This window comes from Parasteatoda tepidariorum, chromosome 6 (genome assembly GCF_982258835.1).
Source record: "Parasteatoda tepidariorum strain Cologne lab strain chromosome 6, Ptep-v5.0, whole genome shotgun sequence".
NCBI lineage: Eukaryota > Metazoa > Arthropoda > Arachnida > Araneae > Theridiidae > Parasteatoda > Parasteatoda tepidariorum.
The window spans coordinates 97,220,793-97,235,355 of record NC_141760.1 but is presented as its reverse complement, the minus strand read 5'-3'; the positions used below and the strand labels follow the sequence as shown (position 1 = coordinate 97,235,355).

Below are 14,563 nucleotides of genomic sequence, written 5' to 3'. Positions count from 1 at the left end.
CATACGCTTAGTTAAATGTCCAAAATTCTACCACCAAGTCAGAATTAATCATTATTACTCTCTTTAACCGGAAAATGTCGACTTTCGGCGGTGAATGAAATGATATTTTTACATTATTTTTCTCTTAGAATCACTGCAATATCGATAAACAGAATTCATCACTGAAGTCTAAATATCAACATTCACAGATGTTAGTAAATAATGATAATATTTAACAAAAATATTTCACTTAACTTTCACCATTCTTTAAAAATGAATTCCATATCGAATTCAATAAATATTTTTGAACATTCAACAAAGTGACTATCTCCGAAATGTGTCAATGCGTATTCACTGATTTCGGTCATATGCAGTCACATATCCTTAAATTCTGAAAGCCATATTCCAGAGAGAGAAAAAAAAACATTTTCTGGAAAAATGTCGGTTTTATTAACAGGGATAAAAACAATTTTATCAAGTTTGATTTCCCACTTTTATGAACAATAGAGAAACCAAAACAGATAAGGTAGGATTACATAAAAATAAAACGAAATAATATTATTCTCTCCGCATTTTAAATCGGAAGTTATTACAATTTTCTCGGGTTTAAAAAAATTGTCCTATCTATTTTAATAAAATTTACAGCTCTCTTTCGCGAGCGAGTTTTGGAAAGTATTATGTCTATGGGGAAAAAAAGGGATAAAAATATAGGCTACGCCTTTTTTTTCCTATCACCCAATCAATGGAAAAGAAGGGTGGAGAATACTCGGTGTTTGGTTCCCGCCTCTATTGAACATTGTGAAGTTATAACAGATGAAGTCAAAGCGAATTAACTTTCTCTTGCGGTTTGTAGGTTGTTTACGTAATTCGATCGATGATCAACACATTTAGGTTGGAGTAGTAAAATTGTTTTTCTTTTACTGCTTTATTTTTCAATCATCGCTGTTTGCATAACGGAATAGCTTCAGTTCTATGCTAAATAAAGTTAACTTTCATTTATTTATTTGTTTATTCTTTTCCACACTGTTTGGTTAACAAGCGTAAAATATTTTAAAAATAGTTTTTTTTTTTTTGGTGCTTTCCTCACTCTAGTAAATATTTACTATAAAACGTTTCTATTTAATTGGATTTTATACTCAAATGGAAGACATAAAATATTGAAGTAGTAGCATTTAAATGGATTGATTTTGTTTATTTTATAACATTTTAAGTTAACAAAAATTTTGTTGACAAGAAGCAAGTAATTTTTTGGGATTTAATATTTGTATTTACGGTACTTTTCGGTTCGCCGGTTGCATGTAAATCCAACTATTTTTTATTTATTTATATTTACTTAATTTTTTTTATTTTTTAAAATTTTATTTGTATTTATTTATATTTTTTTAAATTTTTTTAATTTATTTTTTTAATTTTTTTCAAAATAGACTTTCACAAAAAAAGTAGATAAAGTAAAAAAAAAAAAAAATTTAACCAGATGCGCCCAGGTAACCAAAGACAATTATGTTGTAGGTTGTATTGTTGTATTTGTGTTGCATTTGTGTGTACTTCAAGTACTAGGGTTTATTAAAATTTGATAAACAAAAATATGTGTGATTAAAATCAACTATACATTTTGTTTATTTTTATTTATTTATTTCACTTTAAATTCATAAATTTTATTTCTTTTATTTCACATTTATTTGTTTCATTTTTTTAATGAAACAATAAGTTATTAAATAAAGGCAATTTAATACAGTGATTTTTAGATTTTATTTTATCTATTTATTAATTTATTTATTTTAAGAAATTTTGGGGCAATCAATTAAACCCAGCAACAATCTAACAAGATATCTAGCTAAATATTTAATTTTATTTTTATTTTAAACATTATTATGAACGACATTTTTCGTACTGATGGAAGAATAAATATCAAGACACAAAAATAAAATTTTTAGTGGTTTTTGTTTCCCTACAGGTTCCAGATCGCACATTTAACGACATTATACGTCTGCCAAATTGTTCTATTTGTTTATTCTTTTAATGTGTAAACTTATTTATTAGTTTTTACGATAAATAGGTTGTCTTTTTCTTAAAATAAATGAATAAAAAAAAAATAAAAAAATCGAAAAAGAAAGGAAAAAAAAATGGTCCTCTTTTTATGCGCAATTAAATTGTCCAAAACAGACCATGGAACAGTCAAAATTTTCCTTTGATCCAGCTCTTATATTTAACAGTATTTATACTTATGTCATGATATCGTTATGATTTTTATATATATAAATATATATAATTTATTTTTATGTTTTAGACTACTTTTTTATAGTGTATAGAATAAAAAATTTTTTTACTCGATTACTTTGTTTTAACAAACCATGGGAATGACATAAAATATTTGTCCCCGAGCCAATCTCCTTTGGCCCAGCACTTTACATTTATTCAACAAAATTTATGTTTTTACCATTAGGTAGTTAAATTCACGAATGAGTGAATTTATTTTTAATTTATTTACTTTTTTAAGTTCTCTTATTTTTATTTAACAGCATTCATAATTTCGTCATTATATTCATAAACAAGAGAGTATTTTTTTTTCTCAAATTTTTATTTTATTTTTTCAATGCTTATATTATTTTTTTAATAATATACAGGTCCATAATCATTTTCTTCTAAACACAATTATTCTTTTTAGCAGACCGCAGGATGGACACGAAATAGACCATGCCTCAGACCGGATGTACAAATTTTGATCAAATTCGGTCTTCACCTCCCACACATCCCAAACCGTACAAAGATGTAAGGAGAGCTTCCTAAATACCCCCATGGAGATTTCCTCCTCCCCGCGCATGACGTCACAGTGCAAGTCCCACCGTAAGTAAGTGAGCGGAGTTTAGAGAGAAGGATTATTATCAACACACAGACGGCCTGCGGTCGCCGCGGGAGAAGGAATATTCACGAAAGCGGCAAAGACGCCCATTAAATTGTTTAACAAAAGAATTTTGGGGATATCCCCCCATCTGTAACTCAACTACCTCAAGTAAAGCATAGTTTATCAAAGTGATGAACCATTTATTTGTTTTCATCGAATAATTTTTTTAATGAACTTTTCTGTTTTTAATTGTGGCATTGTTAAGAGAAGAAAACAGGTGCAGACGATAAATTTACTTACCCAGCATGCCGCCTTGCGATGCCATGTTTGTGTGTCTTTATGTGTCCGGCTAAAGAATGAACTGGCATGTTTGGATTGTGAATAAATTAGGTTATTATAACTAATGTGATAAATAACGGAAGGAAAAGTTGTAAACAAAAGTGGATGCGATGTCACGCAGGAAGCAGGAGAAACCGCAACCCAGGAAAAACCTGATAGGTAATTCTTTTGATCTTTTTTTTAAAATTAAATAATTAAGTAAAGAATGACTCTAAAAAGAATCAAATCTTTTTATTTCTTATGTGTATGCTATTTTATAAAAAGCAACTTGGAATATTTACTTTGTTTACATCATCATATAAATAAATTTAATTCGTTTGGTTCGTAAAAAAACAATTTATTTTAACTTTTACTTATAATTTTTTTATTGTTTTGAAATTGATCTTATGTTTTTTTTTTTTAATATTTTTAAAAAAAAAATTTTTAATTATTTTTTTTACAGGATTTAAGAATAATGAATTATTTTATATGCTTTGACTTTTATATGTTTATTGTTCGATGCTTTGTTTACATTTAAATGGAAACCGAAAATTTTAATATAATTTTAATTCAAAAAAACTTTGTTCTAATTTAATTAAATTAGAAAATGATTTCATGTTTATATTTATTTTGTCGATGCATTTATAAAGAAATTGCATTACTTTAATATTGTTTTTTTTCGACAAAAAAAGTCTTTAAAACAAAAAATTTGTATTTAGAACTACTGTTTATTTTTTCTAAACTGCATTAAATTATTTTTTACTAATCAAAAATTTTCTTCTTTATTTAAAAACATCAGTAGTTAAGATTCTATACTCCGTCTAAAATTTTTATACATAAAAAACAAACATTTTTGTTGTAGCCATATGTTTATTAACTAAAGAAAAAAATGCATGAGAAATGTATTGCAATCAGTGTTAAATATTTGAAATTATGAATATTTTAATTTTCGTAGAGTTTTAGTGTATATTTTTAAATTTTTTAAAATACTTCATGAGATTACTCAAATATTTACCGAAACACCTAAAAAATTTAATTAAATTAAATTAAAAAAACTCCTCACTATGTATAATCATTGATGTCAATAAATAATTATGTAAATTGTCTTGTCCTTTAATTAAGAAAATTTATGTACTATCGTTTTCATGTTATTGAATTAGTATTTACGAGCATTAAATAGTTAATAATTTATTTATTTATTTAGGACCTTTTAGTGCAATAAAAATAGTGTGCATCATTCCATTGGAATTAAAATTGTTTACGTTTCAAAAAATATCGAAAATAATACCAAATAAAAATTCATTTCATTAATTCTTTATAAGTCAAAGTTGTGCTTATTTGCATTTTATGCTTGGGGTTATAAATAATTAATACTTTGAACAAACACTAAGCAGACTACTCAAAATGAATTGCACAATAACTTTTATTTAGCTTTACTTTTGTTTTCAAATGCATACATCTTTACAAAAAAATATGATCTTCAAGGTATTTAAAAAACACTAGTTTAAATTTCATTTTTTTTTACTATTTAGTATTTTAATATACATACTTATTTCAGTTATGATGTTTATGTTAGTTTTTTTTTTAATTTAAAAATTTAAAAATAGATTAAATAACTAATATGAATTTGGTGTTAATAAATTATTTATTTTATATTTTTTTAAATAATTTTGATTATAAAGTTTTTTTTATCAATTGTTAATAATAACCTCAAGTAAAAAGAATAATTATTCATGGAGATTTGAAAATTGTTTTGCTTATTTAATGCTTATTCTTAACAAAAAAAATGTTGGGATCAATTATTTTATTAATGTACTTAAAAATGTTCACAAAAAAATAATAAATAAATAATACCTAGCGATTTCGCTTGATCTTAAAAGGATGTCAATAAATTGATAGTTCACATTCACCTTTCAAATGTTTCATTTTTTACTCCCTTCTGAAAACGATATTAAAAGAACAATGAAATAAACAAATTAAAATTTTTATTTTTATTTTAATATCTTTTCTGATGCAATTGTACTATATTTTTACTGTTTTGCTAAGATGTTAAAAATACTGTAAGATTGTAAATTTTTTTTTTTTTTTTTTTTTTTTTTTGTGAAGAAAAACTAATGTAGTATTTTATGCTTGCAAATTTGGCAGTTTTTTGTACATGGAAAATCTATAGTAAGGAGGTTTATATTAGTTATTTATTTAAAGGGTGGGAATTTTTGAAAACAATGCCATTTCATTCTTTTAAAAAATTTTAAAAAATTACTTATTGTTGGGGAATGAAGAAACCTACTACTTGAAGGGCTCTGTTTTCAAAATTTTCATGTAATTTCATAAAATAAAATCTTCAATTTTATTTTATTTTTATTAAATATTATTTCAAAAATTTTTGAATAATTAATAGGTCTCAAGAATAAGTTGGTCAATTGGTCTGAGACCCCTAACTTGGACCACCATAAAATATTAATTAATGGCCCTGCGGAAAAGCAACCAATCACTGTCAGTCCAGCGATGGATTTTTCGTTTTTATTTATTTATTGGTTTGATGATTTGGTCTGCGTTTCTGTTACAAATTCTTACGATTTCGTTTTTACATCATAATTTTGTATATCACGCTATGTCTGTATATTTTAATGTAATTTCATTTTAAAGACTTTATTTTTACTTTTAGCCTGTTACACTAAACTTGTATATTAAAATATAAGGATAAAATCTTGTTAATTTATACAAAGCTTAATTTGTTTTTTGTTTATATTAGTTTACAAAAAATTAAATAATGTATTAAGCCTTTTCTTTTATAAATTCACTATTTTTTTTTGTTGTCAAAAATACAATATGAGTTAGTGAAGGGAACAGTGGAAATATTGAAATCTTTTAATTACTATTCCGTAAGACCATAGCTAGATTTTTCTTAATGTCTACAACTGATTTATTATAAATATTTAGTTAATAAATTATTTTCTTAAGTTTTGTTCATTTATAAAAAGAATATTTCAGAAGTTCTCTAGTTTTTGATTTAATTACCGTGAAGTTTGTAAATTTCATCAATTTCGAAAGTATTAAAGAAGCTATATTAAGTTTTTAATTAGAAAAATATTGAAGGCAAAAAATCAATAAAACATCATCCAAGGATAATAAGAATTCTCAACTGAAATGAAAACGCTTTCTGATATAAAAACCAAAATTAGTTTTAATTTGTCACTCAATATCGTTGCAGTAATAATTGGTGCATAAAACTGCGATATTCATATGCTTTTACGATTCAGAGAGAGGAACAACTTGATGAATCCAGGAGTTCACATTTAATAAAATCTTCTCTGAGAACTTGAAGACAGTATTCTATTCATTAAAGTAAATAAAGCCTTTCAAAGCTCTCGCTCGAAATTAAATTTCTAGTTGCAAACTAAGCGCAATTAATAAGAGGGGGGATGGCGTGACGTTGATGTTCCTCATCTTTTCTCAAAACCTGCTGGCAACAGCCATGTCACGTAGGGAAAAGTTAGGGAAGGGGACTTGAGGAATCAAAATTACGCTGAGTGCAGATATTCAAAACAGGTAGGGATTAAGCTGTGACTTGTCTGAAAGGAGGGGAAAATTTACATGAAAATGCTCTTAGAGTATGAGTTGAAGTTAGTTTTCCTTTAGGGATATGCCAACCCCTTGATTTGTGTGCTTGAGGTTTGGAAATATCGCGATATTTCCTGTCTTCAAGTAGCAGCATTTCGATAAGTTGATGAATCTGTGTGATTAGACCTGTTCAGATTTTAAACATGACTGACTGTGGGAATTTCGCACAACGCAAAGTTCTGCTCAAAACCAAATCTGTTGTTTTTGGTTTGATAATAACTGTCAGTTTTAATTCTTTAAGTAATTACTTTGTATGCTTCTATATATTTTTTCGTTTAACTAAAATATTTTTTGTTGGTCTAATTTTTCAGAAAGTAGATAACGAATACATTTTTTTAAATGGATTTAAATGAAAGCTTATACAAAAAGTTTAAAAAATAATTTAATTGGATTAATTTATTTTATTTAATATTACAACTAAGAGTGCCTTGATAAATGAGCATACAAGTTTCGCAATAAACTTGATCGAACATCATATTATTTATCAGTTTTTAAAGATAAATTGTTAATTATTTTGAAAGATTCTATTTTTAAATGTATCGAAATCACTGCATTGTTTAAATGAACCTTTTTACAAATACAAATTTTTATGTTGAAGTATCTATTTTTTTTTTTTTTTTTTTTTTTTTTAATTGTAGCATCACAGAAGTGAATATTTTTTTTAAAAATTTTCGAATCTTCAAGTTTCAAAAATTACTTAACTTAGTTAGCTCTTCTCTAGTTCTCACTCATTTAAACATATTTATGTATGGAATGATACTAGTTATCTCTATATACTTAATTATTATTTTCTTTGTCAATTTTGAGTAAACAAAATTAATTTTCAGAAATCAACTAGTAAAAACCTGTTTTTTTTTTTTTTTAAAAATTATTTATAATAGTCAAATAAGTGTAGTTAAAATAAACATATAAAAATGAAAGACTTTAAATCTGTAACTAAATATTTTACTATATTTGGTTAGACACATATAGTTCTACTTTTTTAAAGCCTCGTGTTCAGAATTATTAGGGTTATGGACTTTTAAAAACTGGTCTATATTACTTGGAAAATTAAGTGTAAATTACACAATTACTCACGAAATGAAGCATCATTTTAAACCATTCACCAATTTGCATTAAAATTTTTACCATGTTCATTTCAAAAACATTATTTTTTTGATCCGTACAAAAAAGTAAAGAAGGAAAAAAAAAATATCCGGACGTGTGAAAGTCCACAGCTTATTATTTTTTTTAAAATTCAATATATTGTGATAAGAAGCTACCGCTGCTGATAACACCAATCCAAAGGTTAGTGGCCATCCGAAACAGAACATAAGAATAGGAATGCCAAATAAAAGAGGAAGAAAAATAGAAAATTACTGACTCCATCTTCCTGATAAAGATGGAGTATTGTCCCGATGGCTCTCTCTCTCTCTCAGTGTTGAAATTTGTGAAAACAATGGACATTATTTTGCAAGCACGTGCCTGACATTAAAGATAAAAAAGGCTAACTACGCCTCATAAGTCAGTTTGTCATAACTGATTTGGTCATAACCCGTTAAATGCAATGTCAACTTGGATGTAATCTTTCCAATCATATGTTCTGATACAACCACACTCGACCGTTAAAAGAATGGGGGGAGGGAAGGAAGTAACTGAATTGATGTGGTATATTTGATATAATGATAACTGGACTCTTAGATAAAAATTAATTAGTTTTAGTTGGAATTAAATTATATATTTTCTTGTATTCAAGTTGAATGTGTTTTAGAACAAAGATTTTCAACCTGACCCAAGTTTGGGTCAGAGGGAGTTAATATCACTGAATTTAAAATTCGGACTGAATTACAGCTTACAAAAAAAAATGCTGTTTTGTTCTAGACAGTAAGTTTGGCCGGAAGGGTTTAATTTCTCTTTTACTTGAATTAAATTATATATTTTTAATTTATAATACATGTTTCTAGAACAGATGTTCTCAACCAAAACTTCTGTCGGAGATGTTCTGATACAACCACATTCGACCGTTAAGAGAATGGGGGGGATGGGGAGAAAATAACTGAATCTCTTTGAATTGTTTTGGTATATTTGATATGATGATTACTGGACGCTTAGATAAAAATTAATTTCTCTTAGTTTCAGTGGGAATTAAATTATATATATTCTAGGATTCGTGTTGAATGGCTTTAGAACTAAGATTCTCAACCTATGGATCGTGACTCAAACTTGGATCAGAGGAGCTTAATATCGCTGAACTTCCAATTTAGTCTGATTAGATACTTTTTTTTTATTAATTTATGCTGTTTTGTTCTAGACTGTATTTTCGCAACCATTGGGTTTTGTTCTAAATTTGGGTCGGAAGAATTTAATTTCTCTTTTACTTGATTTAAATTATGTATTTTAAATTTATACTACATGTTCCTAGAACAGAGGTTCTCAACCAAAACTTCAGTCAGAGATTTTTCTTAGTTTCCAACTTGAACTTAACATTTTCTTGAATTTATTTTGTACAGCTCTAGGACAGGTTCTCAGCTTATGGCTCTTTGAAACAGGTGACTAAAGCCTCACAAAAATTAAGACACTTATTTTTTGTGATGTTAAACACGCAATAAAAATGGAAAATCCGTGCAAAAACTTATTCATTTTCTTGTTTTTTCCCCACCTCTCTGCTTTATCTGAAATAAATTCATTAATATTATTTTATTTTTATATTTGTAGTTCTATTATTCAGATAACTCGCCTACTGAATATGTTCATTTATCGATTGGGCTTTGCTTAACCCTAACTTTTGTTGCACTTTACGTATTAATGAATAATCAAATTAATATCCCTCTGAATTAAATTTAAAACCTTAAATTTATAATACAATCATGCTCTCTTTAAACCCTATTCTAAGTTGTGATATATAATTAAAGTGAATATAGATAAGAAATTTTGCTTCTAAGAGTTTAACATACTTATGATCATAAAAAGCATAAAAATCCTTCTATTTAATCTAATAAATACGATTTACAATATCAACAGTGAAAAAAAGTTAACAATTTTTTATTTAGACTTTTATATTTATTTTAATTTTGACGAGAATGAAATTAATAATCGTGATACGATTAATAATTTCAATTAATCATAATCTTAATTAGTCTTAGTTATTTTCATTTGTGTATGTTACGCTAAATGTAATTAATCGGTTAATATTAATAGTCACAGGTTATTATTAGTAATAGCCAGTTATTATTAATAATCGCCAGATTTATTACTTTAACCTTATATTTAAGAATTAACATATATATCGTATTAAGAATTGATCTGAATTTTAAAGTATTAGAATCTATCTCAATTCTTTCTCTAAATTCGCATCATTATTGCAAACAGCTAATTATTTGTTCCCGATTTGTGAAGCATTTTAATGAGCTAAAAGCTTTATCGCTTTAAAACTTAATAAAATTGTTTACGATTTTTCCAAATTAACGAATTTTATAATATTTAATCTTAGACACCTTTTTAATATCGTCCTTGGTTACTGGATGTAATTATAATTTCCTCTACCTTCTCCAAGACAGCTTGAGATAATAATTCACTGCCCAACACTTTTGACCTTTGGACCATTGTAATTTCGATTTGTGATGATGAGCTTAATTTTTATTGTCTTGTTTCCCTGTGCTGTAAATAGACTGAGTTGTTGAGAAATGATTAGGCAACAACTCCTTGCCGTGGTTCGGGCAAATGTCCAATATTCACACTTCTTGAACTTTACATCGCCATCCGCCTCAGAATGTTCTATTCTTAGGTATATCTTCTGACTTTGAGGCCAAGTGTCCGAACTCTCTTCCATGGACTTACACTCTTGACTCATCCTGTGCTTAATTTATCGAGCCCCCAGACTGCTGACAAACACTTTTTGTAGGCAGTACTTCTTCTCTTACGTTCTTCAAGGAATTGTAAGATAACATGAATAGTTTCTTTCCAAGTGAAATTTTAAAAAAGCCATTCTGATTCATTACATAAGTCTAGTCATTCTTGAAATCATAGACAGATAATTGTTAGTTTAAGCAAATAAAATTTAAAACGCAGTTGATATATTTTTTTGCATTAAAAAAAATCTTGCCATCCTTTGTGAAATCGTAAATAGAGAAATCTTTATTTCGCTAAACGATTTAAATTGTTTCTTATATGAAAAAGAATATCCAGCTGTTCTTTGTTTAACCAATGATGGAAAATTGTTTGTGTCACCAAATAAAATTTAAAAACCATTTTACCATTCTTTGTGAAACCATGCATTGAGAATTATTGGTTTCACCAAATAAAATTTAAAAAATCGATATAGATTGTTTTTCAATCGAAGAAAAATATCCATGTGTTCTTTGAGGAATCAGTAGTGGAGAATAGTTTCACTAAATAAAATTTAAAAAGCCATTTATATTCATTCCATAAAAAAAAAGAATACTTTGATTTTTATGGAATCGAAAATCAAGTACTGCTAGTTAATTGGCTTATTTCTTTTATTAAAATAATAAAAGAACGAATAAATAACTATTTGACTATATAACGCATTTGTGAGGGTGTGATGCGTAGGTATTTTTTTCCTCGCTCGTGTTGTGGGTTTGATCTTTTAAAATAATTTTTACAACTTAATCGTCGTCAACAGTTGTTTATTTTTCAAAATTCTGCATTGAAAAAAAAAGAACAGTAATAACTTACAGTTTTGATGAATTGACTTGTATACTCGCGTAAACTATAGCCCTTTAAGAAAATCAAGTCCTTTCTCAATCTTCTAAAACCCTTTTAGGCGTGTAACTATTTGGTGCAAGTAAACAAATATGTATTAATTTTAAAAGAACAGTAGGAGGAAGGTGCCTACTCAAATTCATTGTTTTACCAAACCAATTTTGTTTGCTCAGTTTTAAATAAGTGTATTTTTTTTAACTACTTAATTGTTATTTTTTTAGTTTTTAAACTCTCCATTTTCTTTCTTCCTTAAAAAGAAAAGAATTGTTTTTAAAAAGATATTCACTCGCTATGAAATCTCGCATTATTTTTGTCTTACAAATTTTATTTCTCGTACAAAATTTCTGGGCGAAAAATTAATTTTAGAATTCAAAAATTCATGCACAAATTAACCATAAATCAGAATGTGCAGAAAACAATCAATTCTAAAAGTTCTTGCAAAACAACTTAGGTTTTCAACAGAACTATCTACTATTTTCATGTCCCTACAGAACAAAATATCCAAGTCGCATTGAAAATTTTAAATAAAATAATAATTTTTTTTTTTTCATTTTGCAAGCATTTTTACATAATTTGATTCTTAAGGTTCCTGTTTTTGCAATTATAGTTACAAATTAATCATCATTAAAAAAAAAAAAAATCAAGCATTTTACTGATAAGATTTGTTGATATTGTATAAGATTTGTTGTAGTTGTAGAACATTTACAATTAATAAAAATTTTGAGGCAGATTGTTTCTGTTACCAAATGAATAGATTTAAGTAATCAATACAAAAGACAATTTTTGCACATTATACACGATTCTAAACAGAATTCCGAAACCAATTTTTCCGGCGCTCTCCAAGTTGCATCAGTGTACAAATCTGTCGCCCCCTCGCTATTTGTAACTTAAGTCCGCCCCGTGTTACATGATTAAGAAAGACCATGGGACCGTCACCGAAATAACTTCACAAAGAGGCACTCCAAGAATAATAATAATAATAAAAAAAAAAGTCCATCCCCGAGAAAGGAAACTGGAACCTGGCTGTAATGTCAATGTCTCAGATCCGTCCGCATTTCTCCCATGACCTTAAGCATCCCCTTCTCCTTAACTTATACAGGGAACAAGGCGATGGTGTTTTTTTTTTATACATATATATATAATCCAGCATTCTACTTCCCCCCCTTCCCGACCAGTTCCCTTCAGATGCGTTTTTTAGAGTGAGGAGGGAAGAGAAGGGACCGCGGATGGCTCTTGGCCATCTGGTTGAGGTCCTCAATTGGGGATGCTACGGCCGGACGCAGGGTTGCTACACATTCTACATCCTTAGCCAGGGAGGTCTAGAGTGCAACTTGAGATATTCGATTAATGAAGCGGATGCCTTTCTCTGTCCTTAATTAATTCCTTTCGTCAAAGGATTAAATGCTTCAGAAAGGACACTCGGTTTTCAATATCTTTAAAGAAATTGAGACTTCATTGTTCAGCTTCTAAGGATTAATCTTTATCTACAGGCTTAATTGAAATTCACGTTTCAAGTAAAAATTGGATTCATATTAGTTTGGATGTTTACTTGCAATCTACTGCGTAGAACTCTTTCCTTTCAAAGTGTCTGCCCTGCATATATATTTATCTTAATTAAAACAGCCTCATATATTTTTTATTTTTATTTTGGGATAATAAAATGAAGGAATATTTTTAGAATTGGTGTTTTATGGAAATAAGTTTTCAAAAGAATTCTCACATTAATCTTCAACATATTAATTTTTAATGAAACTTGATTATTATTTTTAAAAAAAGGGGGGTATTTGTTAGTATCACTATACAACAATAGTTCTGCAGCACTTTAATAGTGATTTCTACATACTTTTTATTGAGAATAAAATAGTAAAAATCGCTTGTTATTGAACATAAAAAGCGTAATAACCAATAAGCATTACATATTAACTAAGAAACAATAATGATAAATAACTAATTCTAAAATAACTAAATTCTAAAACAAATTACGCAGTCTGTGTTTGGTGTTCTACAAAACATTGTTTGGTTCATCCTATTAATTTTTCGCTGCAGTTAATTAATTCTTTGATGCAGTTAATTATTTGTTTCATTAATTCCTATTTCAGTAGTCTGTGTTTAACATTTTTATTTTATAACGTTTTAATTATTTTAATTTAAATAAATTGTTTCTTTTTATAATAAAATAAATACTGTATTTAGTATTCAATATTTTTGTAGAAAAGATAAAAACGCGTACTTTTCTGTTTTTAATTAACTCCATCTTCAAAAGCGTTAATTTTGCAATGCCGTATACTTTCGCTTTCATTTCCAGAAGTTGTCGCATTATTGTGGCGTGTTTCATGTTGCTTTTAATTAATGTTTTAAAGAAATTCGTACACTTGTTCTTAATGAAGCTTCTTGTTTTTTTAAAAGAATTTTATATTTTTAATTAATATTTTAAATTCATTATAATTGTTAGCATATTTATTTTGACTTTATTGCAGTATTTATTTAAATTTACCTGTTAGATTACGATAAATTTTGTATTTTCTGTTCGTTTTATTATTTTGATATTTTAGAGTTTGTTGGCATTAGAATAATAGTTAATTGTTTCGTCTGCTTTAATATTTTCAGTATTAACTCTTCAAGATAATCTTAAAATTTAGCTATTTTTTAAAATTTTTTTTTAAAGTTTTCCTTGTAAATCTCTGAATGATGTTCTTACAATTACTTGAAATCTTATTCAATTTTAATCAGCTATGAAATCTCGAAAGTTAATCGTAAAATTATTAATAATTTAATAAGAAGTTATATTAATAATAAGTAGTAATATTAATAATAAGTTTGACAAAGTATTATATTCTAAATAGTAAATAATTAATGTACTATGCCTAATGATCATTAATCACTATGCAAAGTGTGTAAAAAATAAAAGGAATAAACAACCAAATCGGAAAAAAAAGAGTGCAACGAGTTTCATTTTGAGCCAAAAAATTGCGTAACTGATGTCGGGATTTAGTTTTTTTATTGATGCTGCGAGCGCTAACTCTCCATTCCTGGTTACCCTAACCATCTTACCAACTCGAACAAAACAGCTGACTCGTCCGCAACTCGCCATGGACCAACCGT

The 14,563-nt window shown here is 27.3% G+C and overlaps 1 protein-coding gene across 1 annotated transcript in view; it reads left to right on the top strand.

Annotated features, from left to right (window-relative positions):
* Positions 1-2,868: 2,868 nt before the first annotated feature.
* The window catches only part of LOC107436465 (BCL11 transcription factor A), a 91,004-nt gene continuing 79,309 nt past the window's right edge, over positions 2,869-14,563 (top strand). Inside the window, exon 1 of the mRNA XM_043044487.3 lies at positions 2,869-3,319. Within this exon, the coding sequence (XP_042900421.1) occupies positions 3,271-3,319 (49 nt within the window). The 5' untranslated portion in view covers positions 2,869-3,270. The remainder of the gene's footprint in view (positions 3,320-14,563) is intronic.